At 37.3% G+C, this 25,035-nt stretch overlaps 1 protein-coding gene across 10 annotated transcripts in view; it reads right to left on the bottom strand.

Annotated features, from left to right (window-relative positions):
* The window catches only part of CHD9 (chromodomain helicase DNA binding protein 9), a 265,800-nt gene that overhangs the window by 35,351 nt on the left and 205,414 nt on the right, over window positions 1-25,035 (bottom strand). For all 10 annotated transcript variants that reach the window (XR_004261956.1, XM_032255720.1, XM_032255723.1 and 7 more), the window contains 6 exons: window positions 19,256-19,415; window positions 18,734-18,823; window positions 7,929-8,032; window positions 7,297-7,414; window positions 5,408-5,465; window positions 967-1,009 (listed from right to left, as the gene is read on the bottom strand). Coding sequence is in view for 9 of the 10 variants with exons in the window: in XM_032255720.1 (XP_032111611.1) it covers window positions 967-1,009; window positions 5,408-5,465; window positions 7,297-7,414; window positions 7,929-8,032; window positions 18,734-18,823; window positions 19,256-19,415 (573 nt within the window). In the remaining variant the exon portion in view is untranslated. The remainder of the gene's footprint in view (window positions 1-966; window positions 1,010-5,407; window positions 5,466-7,296; window positions 7,415-7,928; window positions 8,033-18,733; window positions 18,824-19,255; window positions 19,416-25,035) is intronic.

The raw sequence follows: 25,035 nt of genomic DNA, 5'->3' as shown, positions 1-25,035 counted from the left end.
GGGAAAAAGCAATCAAATTTCTCATCATAAAAGCTTTCTTTTAACAATAGCTATAGAAAACATTACAACACACTTTAAGAGCAGTTCAAAGTAGGTAGAATACAGTGGAATAAAGACTTGCACAGCAAGTATAACTCTTGCCTGTCTAGGTATAGATCATACTGGCTGGCAAATACTTAAGGCTTTAACTTAAATAAATTAAAAGTCAAACTGAATCCATGAGATGTTGAATATTGTAACATCTTCTAATTGAAGCCTCCTGTAGTAAGTTTATCTCAGTTTAATTAGAATTAAAATATTTTAAAAGTCATTGGGAAAAAACACTTTTAAAATTTAAGATGACAATGATGTGACTTTTAAGTTTTATACATCTACTAAGTGTAGTATCTAATGCTCTATTTCCAAGGTGTAATACTATAATCATCTATACCATAATCAATCTGTAATCATTCATACTAAGCAAAAACTACTTTTTCATTCCTAGTTGAACTATGGCAGGGTGAGGCATTGTTCCTCTTGGATGCTGGTGGGAGTGAGTGTATCCCCTGTGACAGTGTGTTTCTATCTTGATATCAGAAGGAAGTAGAAGCAAGACCTGGCACAAAAGAGCTTTGTAGAAACTAGGTGATAAAGAATGGCTCCTAATGTATGCACAGAATGACAAAGAAGTTGAATATATTATTGGATCAACACTTTAATGATGATATCTCACAAGTTTAATAATCAAGTCATAACATCATCAAAACATATATTCTATAAAAGCTCAGTGAGTCACTGCCTAAAGATTTGTAACAACTAAAAGTACTGTTAAATTTCCAGTCAACTAGTATGTCCTATAAAGATTACAACTGCAGTTAATTTTTATATATTTGAAACATTATAAAAGTATAATCCTTTATTGATCTCATAATAGGATTTGCATGTGAATTTATAATAATACTAAGTACGGAAGTAAGTGCAATTTACCTCCATCTGCTATAACAAGATCTCCTGGTGAGGAAACATCATCCTTTTAAAAGAAAATAGAAAGTTGTCACAGGGTAATTGGGTCAAGAGATATATAAAAAAAGAAAAGAGAATCAAACTTCTTTATAATAGAGTGCTTTTCTTCCAATGAAATTTTAAATAATTTAGCAAGAATAAAACTTTTAACTGCTTATTCTTAATTCTCATCCTTTCACACTTCTCTACTGCTTTTGATAATTAGACCAGTCATTATTTACTAAAAGTATTTTCTTTTTTATGATTACTGTCAAGCTAGTTTCTTTTCCTCCAACCTTCCTCTAACTATGAGTATGCCCTAGGTTTTATTGCTAACCAACTGTGTTTTTTCCCCTTTCTTATACCAACTCTTAGATAACTTACTTGTTTTCATATCTGGCTATCAGGCAACCTACAAATCTTTTCCTTTTCAGCCTGAAGCAGTTTGCTTATGCTGTAGATCCAGTTTTTGTGAAGAGAACATCTTTAATTAGGTATTCCAATACCTTATATTCATAACTTTAGCACTTTTACATCAAGAACTACTAGTTTCAATTGTTGTTTTAGAAAAGCCTGAAGTTAGAATCATAATTCCTTTGTAGGTAACTCTTTTTCTCTGGTTGCTTCTAATATCTTCTTTGTTTGGTGTATTGTCAATTTCACCATGATATTTCTTGGAGTTGGCTTGGTTTTATTTATCCTGCCAAGATTTATTTTATTTCTTGAAACTGAGGATTCATGTATTCATAATATCTGAAAAATAATCAGCTGCTATCTCTTCATAGTGCTTCTTTCTTTTCTCTCTAATCTCTCCTTCTAGAATATCTATTGGATACATGCCAGATGTTATCATGCTATCCTCCTGGTTTCTAAATGTTTAAGATACATATTCCACTATGTTGGTTATTGATTTCAGTCTCTTTGCTCCAAATTTATTGCCTTTCATATTTTTCTTTTTCTTTCTTTTTTTTTTAATTTGAGACAGGGTCCCACTCTGTTGTCCAGGCGGGAGTACAGTGGTGTGAACACAGCTCACTGCAGCCTCAACCTTTTGGGCTCAAGTGATCTTCCTGCCTCAGCCTCCTGAGTAGCTGCGACTACAGGCACATGCCATCAGGCTAACTTTTAAAAATTTTTTTGTAGAGATGCAGTCTCACTATGTTGCTCAGGCTGGCCTTGAACTCCTGGGCTCAAGCAAACTTTGTTACTTGGCCTTCCAAAGTACTAGATGACAGGTGTGCAATCTTTGTTACTTGGCCTTCCAAAGTGCTAGATGACAGGTGTGAGCCACTGCATCCAGCTCCTCTCATACTTTTTGCCTCCTCTAAGAAAACAGTTAAATAGCTCTTTAAATAGCTTTTCCTGTCAGTCAGCATGACATAAAGCTTTGTTAGTAGAGCAAACTGGAGAGACATTGTAGGAGGAAAGGGTTTTACTTCTTAGTTCTGGTGAGCACCTCCACTGCTTAGTTCCCAGAGCAAGGCCATTTCCCTAGTGCCCAGCTCCCAGTTTGAGCAGTTTCTATTTTCTTTGAGATGGGTCTCCCTCTGTCGCTCAGGAGTGCAGTGGGGCAATCTCGGCTCACTGCAATCTCTGCCTCTTGGGTTCAAGTGATTCTCCTGCCTCAGCCACCCGAGTAGCTAGGATTACTGGTGCCTGCCACCACACCTGGCTAATTTTTGTATTTTTAGTAGAGACAGGGTTTCACCATGTTGGCCAGGCTGGTCTCAAACTCCTGACCTCAAATGATCAACCCACCGGCCGGGCGCGGTGGCTCAAGCCTGTAATCCCAGCACTTTGGGAGGCCGAGGTGTGTGGATCACGAGGTCAAGAGATCGAGACCATCCCGGTCAACATGGTGAAACCCCGTCTCTACTAAAAATACAAAAAATTAGCTGGGCATGGTGGCACGTGCCTGTAATCCCAGCTACTCAGGAGGCTGAGGTAGGAGAATTGCCTGAACCCAGGAGGCGGAGGTTGCGGTGAGCCGAGATCGCGCCATTGCACTCCAGCCTGGGCAACAAGAGCGAAACTCCGTCTCAAAAAAAAAAAAAAAAAAAAAAAAAAAAATCTACCCACCTTGGCCACCTTGGCTTCCCAAAGTGCTGGGATTACAGGAGTGAGCCACTGCACCCAGTCAATTTGGGCAGTTTCTTTAGCACCTTTGGTCAGCAGCTTTTCCCAGCAACCTCCCCTCTTGGGCAGTTTTATGAGTGGAGTGTTTCCAGTGAGATACTTCGCCAGGAAAATCTTCCTCGGCAACCTCACAGGCAGATTTAAAGCCAGTTTCAAAGGGTAGCTTTTTGGCAAGTTTTCTGCCATCCAGTGAGACATGGTTATATCCTCCTACCAAACTCTGAATCTTGGCCTGGTAGGGATGGGACTCTTCCTTGGGTACTTTATCTGAGCCCCTGGAGTGGTAGATGCTGCTTTTATATGCTGTTCCTACATTCTTTAGTGTTCTCTTTACTTTTTACTAATTTATTACTATATTATAATTAATAATTCTTTACATTTACTTTCCCTGTTCAAATTACTATTTGGGTTATCTCTCCTGATTGGTCCAAACCTACCCATTATGCTATACTGAAAGTTCCTCACATCTGTTTTCTAAATCATTTCTTCCTTCATGAACTGTATCTAATCTGCTTTTCCAGGAGAATGTTTTTTTTTTTTTTTTTTTTTTGAGACGGAGTTTCGCTCTTGTTACCCAGGCTGGAGTGCAATGGCGCGATCTCGGCTCACCGCAACCTCCACCTCCTGGGTTCAGACATTTCTCCTGCCTCAGCCTCCCGAGCAGCTGGGATTACAGGCACGCGCCACCATGCCCAGCTAATTTTTTGTATTTTCAGTAGAGATGGGGTTTCACCGTGTTGACCAGGATGGTCTCGATCTCTTGACCTCGTGATCCACCCGCCTCGGCCTCCCAAAGTGTTGGGATTACAGGCGTGAGCCACTGCGCCCGGCCCCAGGAGAATGTTTAACCTGTTTTTTGAGTTTTACATATCAATAAATGTATTTTCCATGTTTTTCTTTCTCTTTTTTTTAGAGATGGGGTCTCATTATATTGTTCAGGTTGATCCTGAACTCCTGGGCTCAAGCGATCCTCCCACCTCACCCTCCCAAAGTGCTGGAATTACAGGTGTGAGCCCCACTGCACTCAGCCTTTTCCTACTTTTAAAGTTAAATATCATCTTTTTGCACATTGTCCTAGTATTTTAAAATCATATCTTGTCTTTTGTTCCTGGTTCTTTAATGTCTTTAATCATTTAAAAATTTACTTTAAAAAATTCAACAGGAATTTTTAAATTTCGATACATGTATCAGAAGTTCTCAGGGGTCTAATCTTGTTCTTTATTGCATGCTAATGTTCACTCATGGAAAATGGTTTCTCATATATTTCTAAATTTTGAATTTTTACTTCATTTTATGGAGGGTTTCATCTTCAGGACTCATGCATCGTCTGGGTTGAACTGTTTCTTTCAGGTGCTTTTTGTTTTTACCAGGCACCCTAGATACATTACCAGTCAAGGACTGATCCTTTTTAGTATTACACTGAGGGCTCTTGGACCACACAGAAGTAAAAGACAAACCATGAAGTCAAGAGAAGGTGGGTCTATGGTTAGAAATTCTCAAAGGAAACAATAATTTTCTTACCTAAAGCCCATGATGGGATAAATTTCCTTGTTATTTCTCTGTGCTGTTTGTCAGTAAGTACTGGCCTTTAAGACTCCTGACCTTATACAGGATTTTGGTTTTCATTGCCCACACACTGGAGCAAGCCTTGTCTCATGCCCTTAACAAGGCATCAAGCCCCTTAAGCTACAAAGTCCAACAAATCCTACCTGACAGTTTTAGCATCATTTAGCCTTTACCACAGTCTCACAACTATTAGACATTCTTCATCTTTTTTAACATCCTTTTTCACACTCTACAGATTATTTTCCGTACTTTCATCCAACTCTTCTTCCTTTTGACATTCTACAAACAGAGCACTGGGAACTATGCTTTGGCAACGTAGAATTCCTTGATGTTCTACCTTCTCTCTCAAACCTCTTAATGTAGGTATCTACTTCTTGCAGTATATCCTTAGTATCTAGTTCTCACTCTGCTTTGGGATTTTGCCCGTGGACATAGTTTCTTAGCTCTAAGAAGTAGAGCAGGTGGGAAAGCCCCATTCCATCCACATGTCCAAGCCAGCCCCCATCTTGTCTAGAAGTGGAGATCAAGTGAATTCTGAGTGATTATTTGGGATGTTTGTCAACCCAAGTTGATCACTTACTTAGCTAATCTGAGGAACAGAAGAATTACGTATAATGAAAACAAAAAGTGATGCAAAATAAAAAAGCAAACCAAAATAAAAAGTATTCAAAGAAACCAAAGAATACCTAAAATTGAGAATTTAAAAATATGATCCAATGCATACCTCTATATCATCTTTAAAGATGGCTGGTGCAGGTTTGTATTCTGGATCTTCCACATCCCTGTTAAAATACAAACAAATGCTATAGTTACTATCATGGATTAAGATTTCACTTGCTAGGACAAAGTCTTGTTGGAGGGTTTTAGTTTGTTTTAAAGGTCAGACCAAAGTCTATTCTCCAGCCAGAAGAGCCCAAGACATAGCAGGAAGGCTGTTATATAGCAAACAGGGAGAAAGCTAGTTCTAATGTACCCTTACTCACAAGTTCTCTTTATTTTTATTTTTTTTTTGAGATGGAGTTTTACTCTTGTCACCCAGACTGGAATGCAGTGGCACAATCTCAGCTCACTGCAACCTCTGCCTCCTGGGTTCAAGTGATTCTCATGCCTCAGCCTCCCGAGTAGCTGGGACAACAGGTGAGTGCCACCACAACTGGCCAATTTTATATCTTTAGTAGAGATGGGGTTTCACCATATTGGCCAGGCTGGTCTCAGACTCCTGACCTCAAGTGATCTACCTGCCTCGGCCTCCCAAAGCACTGGGATTACAGGCATGAGTGAGGGCGCCTGGCTGCAACTTTGCTTTTAAATGTGTTACTATTAACCTCAACATGTGTCTTACTTTTCTCTTTGGGTAAGAAAAGATAGATTACATAAGGGCTAAAACAGGTACAGTTGGCCTTTCGTATGTGTGGGTTTCATATCTACGAATTCAACCAATTGCAGGTTGAAAATATGTCAATAAAGCTGGTCATGATGCTCACACCTATAATCTCAGCACTTTGGGAGGCCAAGGCTAAGGTGGGAGATCATTTGAGCCCAGGAGTTTAAGACCAGCATAGGCAACATAGGGAGACCTCATCTCTACAAAAAAATAAAATAGAATAAAGTTAGCTGAGCATGGGGGCATGTGCCTGTGTTCCCAGATACTCAGGAGACTAAGTGGGAAGATCATTAGAGCTCAGGAGGTCAAGGCTTCAGCAGGATGTGATTGTGCCACTGCATTCTAGCCTGGATGACAAAGAGCAAAACCCTGCCTAAAGAAAAAAAAGGCATCTGCTTTGGGAGGCTGAGGCGGGTGGATCACAAGGTCAAGAGATCGAGACCATGGTGAAACCCCGTTTCTACTAAAAAATACAAAAATTAGCTGGGCGTGGTGGCGTGCACCTGTAGTCCCAGCTACTCAGGAGGCTGAGGCAGAGGCTGCAGTGAGCCGAGATCGCGCCACTGCACTCCAGCCTGGCGCCTGGTGACACAGCGAGACTCTGTCTCAAAAAAAAAAAATATGGCATCTGTACTGAACACGTACAGACTTCGTCATTATTCCCTCAACAATGCAATATAACAACTATTTACATAGCATATAACATATGTATTGTACTAGGGATTATAAGTAATCTAAAAATAGTTTAAAGCACACAAGAGAAGGTGTATAGGTTAAATGCAAATCCTATGCAGTTTTATATACAGGACTACAGCATCCTTGGATTTTGGTATCTGCAGGGTGTCCTGGATACCAAAATCCCCCATGGATATCGAGGAATGACTGTAATAAACATCATCATGTCTCTCATCAACTGTAACAGTCTTGCCTTTTTCTCCTCTCTACGCCCCTAGAGTTTATGAACTCTGTGGCCATGATACACCTGTTAAAAATGAAAAAAAAAGAAAAACCCATCAAAAGAATGGGTGTGGGGTAGGTCCAACTTCTTCCTTGATCACATTCTGTTGCATAAGTGCTAACTAATTAGTGTATATTTAGCTCTTTCAGATTGTAAACTCCAATTCCCTTATGGCTGTATCATTTAAAGATAAATATCACTCACATAAAATATGCTAATGTTGAATAGAAGAGTGATATATAGAAAATTTATGACTCTGGAACACACATACCCATCCATATAATCATTCGCTCTCTGTTCGGCAGCAACTGCTTTGTCATCAGGTTTTCCCACTCTTTCCAAGAAGCATAATGCTGGGTCTGCTCGAATAGTGTTATATTTTTCATATCCTGACAACATCACCAATTACAAAAGTAAAAAAGATAAAAATAATGAAGGTATATAAATATAAGCATTCCTCATATTTACAGTGGATATTTCTGGACTAAAGGAACAACATATTAAAATGATATAGGTTATGTATATTTCCTGGAAATTATCACAAACATTAAATGTTCTGGTAATACATATCTACTAAATTAAAATTTCAATTACATTATCAGTTAATATGAAAAATAGGATAAACTGATCATACACACACACAAACATATCTCACATAAGAATGCTTCCTAAGAGAGGAAGTTGTCTTACATTTACATCCAGGAAGGGTAAGTTAAACATGCCACCCTCCCATGAGGAAATGTGGTGACTGACAGACATAGTTTGGTAGTGTATGCTTTTAATTTTGCATATATAATATAGGTGTTACTGGAATAAAGCTGTAAGTGGAAATCAATGAACTGAGAACTGACAGAATTGTCTTACACAGAGAAGGGGATCCCACCTACGTTACTTCTTACTTACCGTGTTTAAAAACTCCAATAAGGAGTGACTTATCAGCATCAAAATCCCACCACTCAGCAGGAACTTCTGAGTGGTCTGGTTCTGGTACCCAAACATCAATGTCACTTTAAAAAAATCATAATATGGCATTATGAATTATTATAAATGAGTCAAAAAGGAGGCAAAAATTTACCGAGCTTTTACAGCATTGTGGCTTTTAAGAGAGAGCTTAGGACTTCATTGTATTATTTTTTTAATCCTTCATAATTGCCACCAATTAAAATTATAAAATTGTTCAATAACAACAAAGATACCATAAAATAAATGAATATTGTTAAGCTCAAGAGAAGAAATATTTCAACAATGCTTACAATACAATTCTCTTAAAGAATCATATTCTTTCACTGATTTTTATTTAGAGACAAAGGGTTCTGCTGGAAGTAGAGACTATGTCAGCCAACGACTTGGCAATAATCATCTGGTTTAATTATTTTATTTTGCACATGAGAAGACGAAGGCCCCAAAAAGGGTAAAATGAATTGTTTTAGGTTACAGAACAAGTCCTGCCTCCTCTAGACAACTACTGCTAAAAAAACCACATTGAAAATGTCCTGATACAGCAAATTTTTGATTCATAATTTGATTGAAACACTCACGTATAGGCCAAGCACAGCAGCTCTTGTCTGTAATCTCAACACTTTAGGAGGCAGAGGCAGGTAGATGACTTGAACCCAGGAGTTCAAGACCAGCCTGGACAACATGGCAAAACCCCATTTCCACTAAACATACAAAAAATTAGCTAGGCGTGGTGGCTCACGCCTGCAGTCCCAGTTACTTGGGAGGCTGAGGTGGGAAAATCTCCTGAGCCTGGGAATTTGGGGCGACAGTGAACCGAGACTGTGTTGCTGCACTCCATCCTGGGCCATGAGAATGAGACCTTGTTTCAAAAAACACTCAAATGCTGTTTTGATGTTGTAAATAAATAATACAATACCATAAAATCACAGTATAATAGACTACCAAAAAATTAGCCAGGCATGGTGGTACATGCCTGTAATTCCAGCTACTCAGGAGGTGGAGACAGGAGAATTGCCTGAACCCAGGAGGTGGAGGTTGCAGTGAGCCAAGATCGCATCACTGCACTCCAGACTGGGTGACAGGGCAAGACTCTGTCTCAAAAAAAAAAAAAAAAAAAAAAAAGTAAAATAAAAAACCCATAATGATCTGGTAGATTAGCTTTTTTTTTTTTTTTTTTTTTTTAAAAGATGGAATTTCACTCTGTCACCCAGGCTGGAGGGCAATGGTGTGATATCGGCTCACTGCAACCTCTCCCTCCTAGGTTCAAGCGATTCTCCTGCCTCAGCCTTCCAAGTAGCTGAGATGACAGACGTCCGCCACCATGCCTGGCTAATTTTTGTATATTTAGTAGAGACAGGGTTTCACCACATTGACCAAGCTGGTCTTGAATTCCTGACCTCAGGTGATCCACCCGCCTCAGCATCCCAAAGTGTTGGGATTACAGGTGTGAGCCACCGCACCTGGCCAGACTGGCTGTTTTCATGAGTAACAAATAACTATAGCACTGGCAATTTTGCAACTACAATTTTCTTATTCTTGGCTCATCACTTGAAATTATTATTTTCCCAGAAAGCTTCTGCAAGTTACATATATAACATGTTTAAAAACATGTCATGCATAGGACTGAAACGTTCACTTCTTTACCATAGTGCTTTAAGTCACTGCTTTCTTTAGCACAGAATTCAGTTAATGTCTGACAATGATTAGCAAGTATCATTAATTTAAATATACACACACACAAATATATTTATATATATACACACACACATTTTCTCATATTTGGCAATGAATAGAGATTAAACAGGATAAATTACTACAAAAAGTTAAGTAGTTAAGAATGTCTCGATTTGGTATTCACAAATTATCAATTTTCAAATAACCAGATATATAATAAAACAACATAAATTATACAAAGAATTTCATCTGTCTTGGCATCATAATTTCACAAATTAGCTAACAAAGACCTATAAGAAATGAGGAATTTCCTATTGACAATTAGGTTCTATGTGAAAAGATAGTTTCTAAGTTGGCTGTCTTTGGAAACTCAAAATAAATTTTCGTATAAAAATAAACGAACAAATGATCAAAATGTTCCTAGACTAGGACAAGAACCCAATATGTAATCAAAATATAGGTGAGACAGAAGACACTGGCAGTGAAAAGGAAATACTTATAAATTTTATAATAAAAAAATTAAAATAGAGGCAAATTTATTTTTTATTTTTCACGAACATTTTACTAGAATTTTAAACTCAAGGAATATAAGGAAGTTGATGAAGAGAGATCTTTCTCTAGATTCTTAAAGGAATTTTGTCAGCATTCTAAATGAACACCTTATAATATCTAATTTTTCTTTAAAACAAAAGGGTCACAACTGACATTTTTTAGCTCAGTTCAGAAAAATAGAGAAAAAGGAGGCATGATTTTCTTGTGATATGGAAAAAGTTAAAAAAGAAATGAGAAATACAGTGAAAAGATATTTATTTTTGAATGAGTTACTAAGTAGGATTAAACAAAGCATTAGCCCTGAAATATAAAGGAAAGAGGAAAGAACACTGGAGATAGAATCTCAGCGGAGAAAAAAAGTGGGTCAGATAGCTCCCTTTGCCAACCATTAGGTGGCACTCTAAGCTCAAAACATTGTGATTACCATCTGAGGTGGAAGGTTTTCCCGCTTGTAAAGAGGAAAAGACAGTCAGTATATAACTCATGGTTCAAATTGTAAGCACTGCATGCACAGTAGGTGTTGTCGATTTCTGTTTTTAAAGACTAACTTGTGCCATCTCCTGCATAAAGCCTTCTTTAACTTCCCCAGGGTAGATCATTCATTCAAAATATATTTAAACAGCATTCACCATATGCCAATAATGGCAATAATAAATTCAAACAGTCATGCACATGCCCTTGTAAAGAGGGATATGCACTACTGTCTGATGAGTGCGTGGCAGGGTACTCTGGTTATGTGCCTAACCCAGATCTGAGAGGTCATGAAGGGTTGAGTCAATGTTGGCTGAGCAGGAAGAGGGAGAGGACGGAAAAAAGGAGGAAAGAGAATGTTCTAACAGAATGCAGAGGCCTAGAGATAAGAGTAATTAATCATGGCACATTGGAGAAATGTGGATCTGAAGTTCAGAAGAGAGATGTGGGCTGTAGATAGGGATTTGGAAGACATAAGCAGAGACAAAAACTGAAGCCACAAAGATGAGAAGACCCAAAAAGAGTAAGTGACAAGAAGAGAAGGCCTATGTGAAGATTCTTTGACCTCTAAGAGACAGACAGAAAAGGAGTCTGAAAAGCAGCAAGCAGAAAAGTTAAAAGAAAAACCGTAGGAGGATGGTATCACAGAAGCATTTTAAAGAGAAGAAAGTGGTCAACAAGGTAAAATAAGGTAAGCACTACGGTATATCCATCAAATTTGGCAGCAAGAGTATCAGTGAACATCTGGAGTGAGGAGGTAGAAGCTGCTTTGTGGTAGCTTGCATAATGAGGGGGAAGAAAAAGAAGACAACAAACACAGACGTTTCTTTTTTTCCCGAGACAGTGTCTCATTCTGTCACCCAGGCTGGTGTGATCACAGCTCACTGTAGCCTTGACCTCTCTGGGCTTATGTGATCCTCCCACCTCCACCTCTGCCTCCGGAGTAGTTAGGACTACAGGCATATACCACCACACCCAGCTAATTTTTCCACTTTTTGTAGGACAGGATTTTGGCATGTTGCTGAGCCTCGTCTCAAACTCCCGGACTCAAGTGATCCACTCGCCATGGCCTTCTTAAGTGTTGGGATTACAAGAGTGGCCTCTGTGCCTGCCCTACAGATACTTCCTAAAGTAAGTTTGGCTGTGAAATCAAGGAGAGTAACAATAAGGTAGTTTGAGGATATTCTGGGTCCAAAAGCGTTAAGTATTTGTGTCTGCATGCACATGTGTATGTGTATGTTAAGGTGAGGGAGATACAAACATGTTAAAATTCAAATGAGAAGGAAAAGGGGGAAATTAATCAGAGGAAAAAGGAGGTGCAATCCACAGAGAGCAGTCCCTGGGAAAATTACAAGTGGATCAGAACCAGTCAGGCCAAGGGAAAGGAGCCAATTAGTCAACAAAAATTGACTGAGTGTTTAAGATATCCCAGATTCCAGGAATTGGGAATACAGTGATCAGTAAGGCAGATGGCATACTTACCTTCAAGCAGCTTAAATTGTAATAAAAGGAGGAAGAAGACATACAAATAAATTAACATAATTTTAAAGTAGTAGTAGGCATTTTAAATGAGATAAAAGAAGGTTAAACAGTAGTGAATGACTGATGGGCTACTTAAGCTGGCAGGGAAGGCCTATCTGAGAAGGAAATACTTGAGTTGAGATCCAAATAACGTGAAGGGGCAGTTCTGTGGAAGACCTGGGGAAAAAAATACTTGGAACAGGAAGAACAGCATAGAATGAGCTTGACATGTTGGCAAACCACAACCACCACTGTGGTTGGAGCATGGTGGGTGAGGGACACAGTGAAGAAAGAGGGTACAGAGTTTTATGGAGGGCCCTGTAGGCCATATAGAATTTGAATTTTATTCTAAGAGAAATTAGAAACATTTGGAGGGTTTTAAGGAGTGCCAAGACCTGATTTTTGCTTTAGAAATATCACTCTGGCTGCTGTGTGAAGGACAGGCCTAGAGAGGCAAAAGTGGAAGCAAACAGACTCAATTACAAGGCCACTACAAAAGTCTAACTGTGAGATCATGGTGGCTTGGACTAGGTATCTGACAGAGGAGACAGAGAAAGGTGCTCAGATTTGGCATGTATTTTGTCAAGCTAACAGGCAGAGGGAATCAAGAATAACAACAGAACAATGAGTTGTAAATGTACTAGGATGGAGAAGGCTTGTACCTAGGAAGGGAAAGGGAAAGGACTGGAGACAGTAGCTTTGGAAAAGTCAGGGGAAGTAAGATGTTACTTAGTTGTTTAAGTGAAAATGTTAGGAGGCAGCAGACTTATGGCTTAAAACTCATGAAAGAGGTCTGTGAGAAGTATGTAAGTTTCAGATTTACCTGTTTATAGATCATATTTGGTATGATGAGGCTACATGAGTTAACCTAAGGAAAAAGGTAAGGGAGCTGAGGACAGAACTCTTGGTAATCCAGTATTTGGAGATCTGTTAGAGAAATAAGAGCTAACAAGAGGGAATGAAAAGGAAAGAGTAGTGAGAAAAAGGACAACTAGATTGGTATAGTTAGCATGGATGCCTACATAAGACAGCATCTTATGGAGGGCAAGGGAGAGTAAATTTAGAGAACTGATCACACTGTAGGTCATTAGGGGCCGTGTTAAGAACAATTTCAGTGAGACAGTGAAGAAGAAAAATCCATTGGAATGGGATAAAGACAAAATGCAAGATAAAGAAGTAGAGATAGTAAATACAGGCAACTTTTTTTTGTTTGTTTGAATCTTTGCTCTGCCATTTTCATCTGTGTAACCTTAGACAAATTTCTTTTTTAATAAAAATTTTGTATTTCCATAGGGTTTTGGGAACAGGTGGTATTTGGTTACATGAGTACATTCTTCAGTGGTCATTTGTGAGATTTTGGTGCACCCATCTCCCAAACAGTACACAGTGAACCCAGTTTGTAGTCTTTTATCTCTCACTCTCTAGCTACCTTTTCCCTGCAAGTCCCCAAAGTGCATTTTGTTATTCCTATGGCTTTGCATCATCATAGCTTAGCTCTCACTTATAAGTGACAACATATGATGCTTGGTTTTCCATTCCTGAGTTACTTCACTTAGAATAATAGTCTCCAATCCCATCCAGGTTGCTGCAAATGCTGTTAATCCATTCCTTTTTCTGGCGAAGTAGTATTCCATCGTGTGTGTGTGTGTGTGTGTGTGTGTGTGTGTATATATATATATGTATATATATATGTGTGTGTGTGTGTGTGTGTGTGTGTGTGTGTATGTATATATATATATACACACACACCAGTTTATCCATTTGTTGACTGATAGGCATTTGGGTTGGTTCCACATTTTTTGCAATTGCAAATTGTGATGCTATAAACATGTGTGAGCAAGTATGTTTTTCATATAATGAGTTCTTTTTCTCTGGGTAAGTACCCAGTAGTGGGATTGCTGGATCAAATGGTAGTTCTACTTTCATTTCTTTAGGGAATCTCCACACTGTTTTCCATAGTGGTTGTACTAGTTTATACTCCCATCAGCAGGGTAGAAGTGTTCTCTGCTCACTACATCCACGCCAACATCTACTATTTTTTTGATTATGGCTGTTCCTGCAGGAGTAAGGCAGTATCGCATTGTGGTTTCAATTTGCATTTCCCTGATCATTGGTGATATTGAGCATTTTTTCTTATGTTTTTTGGTCATTTGTATATCTTACTTTGAGAATTGTCTATTCATGTCCTTAGCCCACTTTTTGATGTTTTTTTTTTTTTTTTTTCCCCTGCTAATTTGTTTGAATTCATTGTAGATTCTGGATATTAGTCCTTTGTCAGCTGTATAGATTGTGAAGATTTTCTCCCACTCTGTGGGTTGTCTGTTTATTCTGCTGACTGTTCCTTTTGCCATGCTGAAGCTCTTTAGTTTAATTAAGTCCCAGGTATTTATCTTTGTTTTTATTGCAATTGCTTTTGGGTTCTTGGTCATGAAATCCTTGCCTAAACCAATGTCTAGAAGAATTTTTCTGATGTTATCTTCCAGAATTTTTATAGTTTCAAGTCTTAGATTTAAATCCTTGATCCATCTTGAGTTGATTTTTGTGTAAGGTGAGAGACAAGGATCCAGTTTCATTCTCTTACATGTGGCTTGTCAATTATCCCAGTACCATTTGTTGAATAGGATGTCCTTTCCCCACTTTATGTTTTTGTTTGCTTTGCCAAAGATCAGTTGGCTGTAAGCATTGGGCTTTATTTCTTGGTTCTCTACTCTGTTCCATTGGTCTATGTGCCTATTTTTATATGATTACCATGCTGTTTTGGTGACTATGGCCTCATAGCATAGTTTGAAAACAGGTAATGTGATGTCTCCAGATTTGTTCTTTTTGCTTAGTCTTGCTTTTCATCCCATATGAATTTTAGGACTTTTTCTAGTTCTATGAAGAAAGACGGTGGTATTTTGATGGGAATTGCATTGAATTTATAGATTGCTTTTGTCAGTATGGCCATTTTCACAATATTGATTCTATCCATCCATAAGCATGGAATGTGTTTTCATTTATTTGTGTCATCTATGATTTCTTTCAGCAGTATTTTGTAGTTTTCCCTGTAGAGAGCTTTCAAGTCCTTGGCTAAGTATATTCCTATGTTTTTTTTTTTTTTTTGGCAGCTATTTGTAAAAGGAGTTGAATTCTTGATTTAATTCTCAGCTTGATCACTGTTGGTGTACAGGAGAGTGACTGATTTACATACATTAGCTTTGTATCCTGAAACTTTGCTGAATTCTTTTATCAGTTTTAGGAGCTTTTTGGAGGAGTCTTTAGGGTTTTCTAGGTACACAATCATATCAACAGCAAACAGCAACAGTCTGACTCCCTTTTTACTAACTTGGATGCTTTCTTTCTCTTGTCTGATTGCTCTGGCTAGGACTTCCAGTACTATGTTGATCAGAAGTGGTGAGAGTGGGCATCCTTGTCTAGTTTCAGTTCTCAGAGGGAAAGTTTTCAACTTTTCCCCATTCAGTATTATGCTGGCTGAGTGTCTGTTATAGATTGCTTTTATTACGTTGAGGTATGTGGCTTGTATTCTGATTTTGCTGAGTTTTAATCATAAAGGGATGCTGGATTTTGTCAAATGCTTTGTGTCTACTGAAATTATCATGTGATTTTTCTTTTTCTGTTTATGTGGTGTACCACATTTATTGATGCACATGTTAAACCATCCCCGGTATATAACCTATTTGATCATGGTGGATTATCTTTTTGATATGTTGCTGGATTCAGTTAGTTAGTAATCTGTTAAGGATTTTTATATCTATGTTCACCAAGAATATAGATCTGTAGTTTCCTTTTTTGGTTATGTCCTCTCCTGGTTTTGGTATTAGGGTAATACTGGCTTCATAGAATGATTTAGGGAGGATTCTTTCTGTCTCTATCTTGTGGAAGAGTGTCAAAAGGATTGGTACCAATTCTTCTTTGATTGTCTGGCAGAATTCAGCTGTTAATCCATCTGGTTCTGGACTTTTTATTTTGTTGGTAATTTTTTTGTTACCATTTCAATCTCACTGTTTGTTTTTGATCTGTTCAGGGTATCTAATTCTTCCTGATTTAAGCTAGGAGGGTTGTATCTTTCCAGAAATTTATCCAGCTCCTCTAGGTTTTCTAGTTTATGTGTGAAAGGTTTTCATAATAGCCATGAATGATCTTTTGGATTTCCGTGGTGTCAGTTGTAACATCTCCTGTTTCATTTCTAATTGAGCTGATTCGGATTCTCTCTCTTCTTTTCTTGGTTAATCTTGCTAATGAATATAGGCTACTTTTTAAAGGAGTTTGTTGTAAAGAGGATCAGGGAAATAGAGACTTAGAATGTATAATGAGAGAGGTTTTATTCTCTTTTTTGTTAAGTGACTGATATTAAGGTATACATGTTTGCCAGAAGAATGATGCAGTAAAGAGAGAGAGAAAAAAAGATACAAGAAAGAAAGGTAAAGTCCCAGAAAGGTAAGAGTAAAGTCCTCAAAAGGTAAGAAGAGATGAGTTCCATGCTGCACAGGTTTGCCTTAGGAGGAGGGACATTTCTACTGTATCTTGAAGGAAGGACATATTTGCATATATGTCCACCTTTGTTAAGGATACCTTAACAAAGGTGGACATATATGCAAATAAAACTGAAGGTAGCTCTTATCTGATTGTGTCTACTTTTTCCATGAAATATGTAGCAAGGTCATTATTGGAGGCCGGTGGTTGTAGGGTGGAAAGATGGTTTGAGAAGACAGTTACAAAATGGTCCTCTTAAAGAGTAGGAAAATGAATTGACTAGCCACAATAGTTAAACAGTAGATGTTTAATCTCTTTTGAGATCTATGCTCACAAATTTGAAGTCAGTCATTCAGCATGGCTTGCTTGATTTTCTCCACAAATATTCAGCTACTTAGGTGCAGCAAGAAGTAAATGGCTAGCTGGGTTTAACCTGAGTTGAGGTTGTAACAGATATCTAGAACAGAAGGAAAGGCAAGCAAGGAGACAGATAAGGATTTTAGTTAGCAAGTAGAGTGCTAGACTCTATGTTGAATTCAACCTATGTTGAATAATGAGGAAAGAGGGGACATAAAAGTGGTGATGGCTAGTGTGTAAGAGGTAAGATGTAGGGACATCGTGATGAGATTAGAGAATTATAATGAGAAGTATCCAAGTTAAGTGAGTTGGAAGGATGTCATAGTCAAAATTCCAATTAAATAAGTGTTGTTACTGGTGATAACAGCAGTATCAAGTGTATGACTGGGTGATTATGTGGCTGTAGCGGGGAGAAAAAAAGAGGTAACTAGATAAAGGTCAAGGAAATGAGAGACCAGGGTGTTGAATGGATCATATGTGGATATAGAAGTCAGTCACCATAAAGCTTCTTTAATTATAATAAGAGGCAATAAGAAAAGGCTGAGTACAGAAAAATTAGATCTTAGATTTGGTGGCAGGAAGCTGAGGGCATTTCTGTTTTTATGGCTTGCTTACATTTCTCTACAAAGCTGGAGGAGTATCATTTGCTGAGAATGGGGTTGAGTAGTAGGTTTATGCAGAGTGAGCCACATAAAACAGATGTTTATAGAGAATGGAGAAGAAAATTGGGAAAGGTTACTTGTAGTATTAAGAGGCAAGATGAAACTATAAATAGAAAATTCTAGTGGCACCTCCTTGATATCCTATACATACACAAAAGCACTTATTACATTGTAGTATAGTTTTATCTATTTCCTCCTCACTGAGACCATAAACTCCTTAGGGATGAAGACTGTGTTTTGTCTTTGTATTCCTAGTGCTTCACAGTGCCTGCTGCTTAGTGAGTACTCAAAAAATAGTTCTGTAGGAATGAATTAATTGGTTATTAAATCTGTATCTGGGGCTGGGTGTGGTGGCTCACGCCTGTAATCTCAGCACTTTGGGAGGCTGAGATGGGCATATCACCTGAGGTTTGTAGTTTGAGACCAGCTTGGCCAACAAGGTGAAACCTCGTCTCTACTAAAAATACAAAAATTAGCCAGGTATGGTGGCACATGCTTGTAATCCCAGCTACTCAGGGGGCTGAGGCCTGAGAATCACTTGTGCCTGGGAGGTGGAGGTTGCAGTGAGCTGAGATCGTGCCACTGCACTCTAGACTAGGTGACAGAGCAAAACTCTGTCTCAAAAAAAAAAAAATAAATAAATAAAAATCTGTGTCTGCTTTAATGGCATCTAGGTTAGATACCATTCTTAATATTACTACTATTATTGTTATGTTGTGACATCTAGTGATAGCCAAGATGAGAACAATAAAAGAAAGGTAACAAATTGGCAAGGGTTAATTCCCTAAGTTTGATGGATTTTTCCATTTTGTAAATTTCACAGACTAAAGAGCCAATTAATATACAATATTCTGGTCATATAATGTTTGCTTCATCATGTTATTGAAAAATAAAAACAAATCTATCATTTAAGCCAGGCGTGGTGGTGTGCTTATAATGCCAGCTACTCAGGAGGCTGAGGTGGGAGGATCACTTGAGCCCAGGAGCTTGAAGCTGCCTGGGCAAGACAACAAACACACAAAAAGATGTTTAACTTACCTTGCATCAACTCCATCAAATACTTTCTGACACTCATTTCCAATAACTTCTTGCTTTAGATAATATAGCATTCTCACACGAAGCAAAACCCTAAAAACAAGGGAAAATAAATCAAAAGGCATAAAGATATTAATTGTTTAAAATATTCAGCCATGGGGTTAAAATTAGGAAGGAATTTGTATACAGATTTTAAAATAATGAAATAATAATTACTTCTGATTAAATGAATCTTATTACTACCATATATATAAAGAGCTTCTCCAAAATCTTCACAATCATCATTATTTCATATCCAAGTAAGATATAATGAGCTCATTTGGAGGCCAGTTTTATTTATCTGTTGGTGAGAACAATGACACAAGAGGTATCATGATTTGCTGAAGGATACCTTGTAAAATTAAGATCAGGATTGGCCTTAGACCATACTGTCTCTGTATTCAAAATCAGCAGGCTTAAAGATTATTAATAAATTCAGAACAGTAAACATTTAAAGAGTTGTATTTAAAATACCCTACTACCTACTTGTTACAGTGGTGTTTTATATGTTTTTTGTAGCCTTCATCTTGAAGTAGCTGCTCGGGATTGTATTTTCGAAGCCATTCTGCTTTTTGTATATCAAATGAGCTTGTTTGAGTTTTTACTTTCTTCCCTTTTCGACCCCTGGGTACAGGAGCTGATAGCCCTGTTAAAATAAGGAGGACATGTAAAATCAGGAATAATCTGTATAAAAATTTGCAATTTGAAAGACTGTTTTAATGCAAGAAATTTCTGGAGACAGAGGTCTGTTCAGAGATCTTTAAAATATTAATGATAATAATACTGGCCCAATCATAAATCAAGATGATGGTTTTATACATATTAAAACATATTTCCCCAAAACAGCTAACAATTCTGTGCCTCATGTTAATCATTCTGATTTCCTTTTTGTTCCAAAACAGATTTTTTTTTTTACAAATGTAAAAACTAAAATATCAAACCTATGCCCTCTGCTTTACTTTTGCTTTCCTGGAAAAAAAATATGTTTTGCCCTCTACTCTTGCTTTTCAAAATTGATTTAGATAGATTAGGTTAGCCATCCTGTTCAGGATAGCTAGCTAAATTCATTTTAGTTCTTTGAGTTATTTGTTGTGAAATATTTAAAAACTAGAAAAAAGTACTGCCATTCTTCAGGCTCACATATTCCATATTTACTTAGTTTTTTTTGTTTTTTTTTTTGAGATGGAGTCTCGTTCTATTGCTCAGACTGGAGTGCAGTGATGCAATCTCGGCTTACTGCAAACTCTGCCTCCTGGGTACAAGTGATTCTCCTGCCTCAGCCTCCTGAGTAGCTGGGATTACTGGCATGCACCACCACGCCCAGCTAACATTTGTATTTTTAGTAGAAACAGGGTTTCACCATGTTGGCTAGGCTGGTCATGAATGCTTAGTTTTTTATTACAGGAAATAATATATACGTACTTGAAGTCCTTACGTAGTCTTCTATCAAATTCACTCATTCCTTCCTAGAGATCACTACTACCCTGAAATTGTTTTTCCATTCCATGCATGTTTATACTATTACTACCTATGTTGGATAAGTATTTAGTATTTAAGTTTTTAGATATATTATAAATGTAAGCCTATAACTTATTTATTACTCTGAATTTTTAAAAGATTTATCCCGGTTGACTCATGAGGCTCTATTTTGTCTATTTTAGTTTCTGTATAATAATTTATTGCATGACTATACCACCTCATATTTATTAGTCTTCTATGATACTGGAGCTGTTTCGCTTATAATTTTTCACAATTATTAATAATGCAGTTTTGACTCTTCCTCTTGTACCTCATTTACCTTCTGCCATTTTATACCAGGTGGGTGCTCTACTACGATGGTACATAGAAACACTATGTAGATTTGTCCACTTTTCCTTATAATTTTGGCAGTTTTTTTTTTTCCTTTACATTTTGAGGCGATTTTATCAGATGCATATAAGCTCATTCTTGTTATAGTTTCTTTTACGGATTATTGTTTTTGATTTTCAGGTAATGTTCCTTTCTTTTTTTAATCCCAATTGATACCTTCCATCTTAAATTCACTTTGTTCTATGTTAATGGTACTACAACATTTTGTTTGGTTTAGTATTTGTATGGTTTGGTTTTTACTAAATCCATTTTTAAGCTTCTTGTTTGGTGTATAATAATATCTCTTTAAAGTATAAAAATGTTTATTTTCCTCCCATCTAACAATTTTTCTCTTTTGACAGGTGAAGATATACATAGGCTGCTTACATATATTTATATATTTATCTTTACAATTTTATTGAGTTTTATCATACCTTCCTTCTTTCTGTGTTTTGCTAGAATGATAAACAGTTCTGTATTCCAATCTTCTCCACCCTTGTTGGTTTGAAAACAGTACATATTTAAAAATATACATGCTTAAATTTTCCTAATAAAATCTATAGATATTCTGTATTTCCAATTTTCTTCCTAACAAGATTTTCTCACATTCAACATTCAATCTTCTTTTTACTTTTTCATTTCATTACATGTTGTTATAATTTATAGGTTTCTGCTTTCACTGTTTTTACAGCACCTTATTCTTTTGAAGTCATGGCACATCTGAAGTATCTTTGAAGATATTAATGATAGTTCAAAAAAAGTTGTGCTCCTTTTTATAATCCTTGTTTCCTTCAAGTTCAATTTAATGGTTTTTTGAGACATAGTCTTGCTCTGTTACCCAGGCTGGAGTGCAGTAGTGTGATCTTGGTTCACTGCAACCTCTGCCTCCTGGGTTCAAGCGATTATCATGCCTCAGCCTCCTGAGTAGCTGGGATTACAGGCGCGTGTCACCGTGGTTGGCTAACTTTTATAGTTTTAATACAGAAGGGAATTCACCATGTTGGCCAGGCTGGTCTTGAGCTCCTGACCTCAAGTGATCTGCTCACCTCAGCCTCCCAAAGTGCTGGAATTACAGGGGTGAGCCACCGGGCCTGTAAGATAGAGACAGAAACCAAAATAATGGTTTTGTCTCTGTCTTTCATGTTAGAGACTTTCCTGATATGCCTAATAATCCTTGGCTGTGTTTACTCTTATTTAACTGTGACAAATAAAAAAGGTGATAGGAAGACTGAAGGGATGGAGCATAGTGACTGTGGGCTTTCTGAAGGATACTGGCTGTTTTTTTTTTTTTTTCTTGTCATTATCTTTAGGTTTGGGGCAAGCCCTTTGGTTTTCTTCCTTGAGTAATAAATCAGCCAGTATGCACATAGTCATTTAATCCCTATTTAGTAGCTCCACACCTCAACTACCAGTGCCACCCAGACTTCTATTTTACTCTCTCCACAGAAAAACTTTGTCAGTTTTCATCCTGGCTACATGGAACTGAAGAGGGTATTTAGGGCCCTTTTTAAGCTGCTTTGAATGAAAACCTATATCCTTTTACATCCACTTCCAGAGGTTCCTGATGTCACAAATTCCTAAGACATTTGGGAAATCTGTAAAGCAAAGCAGTTTGCCTTTTCCCAGTGTTGACCTAAGATTCCACTATCTCAGGTTGGTTAAATCAGTCACCACTAATATATTTGCTCCCAGCTTCCAAAATCTTGTTGCAGTTTTCTCTCCCATTCTCTATCCATTTTTGAGAATTTATGCTTATTTAAAAATTATAGATCGCAAGTATATACAACAGTAGATAGAAGAGCATGATGAAACCCCACATCCCATTATCCACCTTCAATAATTATCAAGTCATGGCCAGATTTTGTTCACCCCCAATCTTTCATATTATTTTGAAGTAAATGTAAGAAATCAATCATTTTATTCATAAATATCAAAAGTATCTTTTAGCAAATCTGAAAGATATTCAGTGATATCTAAATCTAATTTAATAAATGTATCTATTTAGTGATAAAGCCTCCATTAAAATAACTACAATATTATTATCAGCCCTAAGGAATGCAATAATAACTTCTTAATATTTGGTATTCAAAATTCCAATTAGTTAATAAAGATATTAAAAAATTTCGTCTGGGTTGTTTGTTTCAATCAGGATCTGAATAAAGCCCCCACAGCACTTTGGGAGGCTGAGGCAGGAGGGTCACTTGAGCCCAGGAACTGGAGACAAGCCTGAGCAACAAAGTGAGACTCCATCTCTTAAAAAAAAAAAAAAAAAAAAAAAAAAATTAGCCAGGTATGGTGGTGTGCACTGGTACTCCTAGCTATATGGGAGGAGGATCGCTTGAGCCCAGGAAGTTGAGGCTGGATTGAATTGTGTTCATGCCATGACACTCCAGTTTAGGCAAGAGAATTATGAGACCCTGTCACAAAACATAAAAATAAAGTTCCCAGACCCCACACTGCAATTGGTTGATAACTTTTCAATCTCTTTTAGATTACAGCAGGGTTTCAATCTGGGCACTACGATATTTTGAGCGGGATAGTTCTTCATTGTGGACGGGCTATCTGTGAACTCCTACCCTCTACCCACTAGATGCCAATAGCATGCTCGATGTTGTAAGTCTGTGATAGGGATGGGACTGAGGCAGAAAATCGTCTTTGGTTAAGGACCACTGGTTGGTAGATACCTCTCTATTCACTCCTAATCCCATAATTTATTTGTTGTGGAATCCAGGTTATTTTATTCTGTAGAGTTTATTAAGCATAGTGACTTACTTTTTTCTAGTGGAGTTTCAAGAAAGAGATTCTTCCATCTACCTAGAAGTCAGGTCTCCACATTAATTAAATTCATTGTCTCCTATTAAAATGGCCTACATTGACCACCCTATCTAAAATGGGTGCTTTCTGTTGTTTTCCATCTCAATAGTTTATTTACTTCACAGTAATTGCCACAATCTGTAACTAATGTACATTTTTACTATGTCTGTCAACTTGGTTAGAATGCAAGGTTCATAATTAAAACAAAGCATAGCGAAGGCCCGCAAAAAAGAAAAAAAAAAAAAAAAAAAAAAGAAATAGAATGCAAGGTTCATGAGCCAGGGATCTCGTCTATCTTGTTTCTTCTTATCTTTTCAATACCTTGCACAAGAAACACACACCAGGCATTTCAATATATATTTTTTGATTAAATAGAATAAAATTTTAACAAATTTAAGGACATAGTAATTTTTTTTTACTGAAAATTCAATTATTTTATGCTATAAAAGAATATTTTATGCAGAAAAGAATGTTCTGTTAGCAAGGCTGAGGAGAAAAAAGTACTAGCATATACCTCTGATAGGATTGTAAATTGGCATAACCATTTTGGACAGCAAATTAAAGTATAATGAAAATTTAGGCCAGGCATAGTGGCTCATGTCTATAATCCCAGCACTTTGGGTGGCTGAGGTGGAAGGATTGCTTGAACCCAGGAGTTTAAGGCCAGCTTGGGCGACATGGTAAGTCCCTAACTATATGATATAAAAAATTTTTAAAAAGCTGGGCGTGGTGCTACATGCCTGTGGTCCCAGCTACTCAGAAGGTTGGGGCAGAAGGATGGCTTAAGCCCAGGAGGTCGAGGCTGCAGTGAGCCATGTTTGCATCACTGTACTCTAGCCTGGGTGACAGAGCAAAACCCTGTCTAAAATAAATAAAAAGTATTATGAAAATTTAAAATGCATATCAATGTTTCTCAAACTTTAATATGTACACTAATTCCTATGAATCTTGTTAAAATGCAGATTACGATTCAGTAAATCTGAGGCCTAAGATTCTGCATTTCTAAGAAGCTTCCAGAAGATCCTGATGCTACTGACATAGAGACCACATTTTAGGTAATAAAGATGTATATAAGCTATACCTTAATAATTCCATTTTTGATATCTACTTTAGTGAAAGATTTATTTGCATGCACAAGGAGGAAGGTACATGGACCTTCTCTGAAACTTGTTTTTTAATTGTCTAAAATCGAAACTACCTAAAAACCATCATTAAAGAAGATGCTAAACAAATTATGGGATATCCATACTATGGAATACTAAACAGAACTTAAAAAATTAGATAGATCTATATGAACATAGATGGAAAGACCTCTAAGACATATTGTTGGGTCATCAATTCCAAACAGCTACATATTTGATAACAATATGTAAAATCCACTAAACTGATAACATTGGGATTTTCTGAACCTGGAACTTGAATTGGGAACAAAGATTAAGTTTCCTTAATATTATTTGTAATGCTTTTATATTTTGTAGGAGAATATGTTAAATATTACTTATATAACTAAAAGTAAATTTTAAAAGCAAACAAAACAATGTTCTTGGCCGGGCGCGGTGGCTCAAGCCTGTAATCCCAGCACTTTGGGAGGCCAAGGCGGGTGG

The sequence above is a fragment of the Sapajus apella genome, unplaced genomic scaffold (genome assembly GCF_009761245.1).
Source record: "Sapajus apella isolate SASKATOON/1434 unplaced genomic scaffold, GSC_monkey_1.0 scaffold90, whole genome shotgun sequence".
Classification (NCBI taxonomy): domain Eukaryota; kingdom Metazoa; phylum Chordata; class Mammalia; order Primates; family Cebidae; genus Sapajus; species Sapajus apella.
Note: the sequence above shows the minus strand (reverse complement) of the source record. Positions and strands in the feature narration are given on the sequence as shown.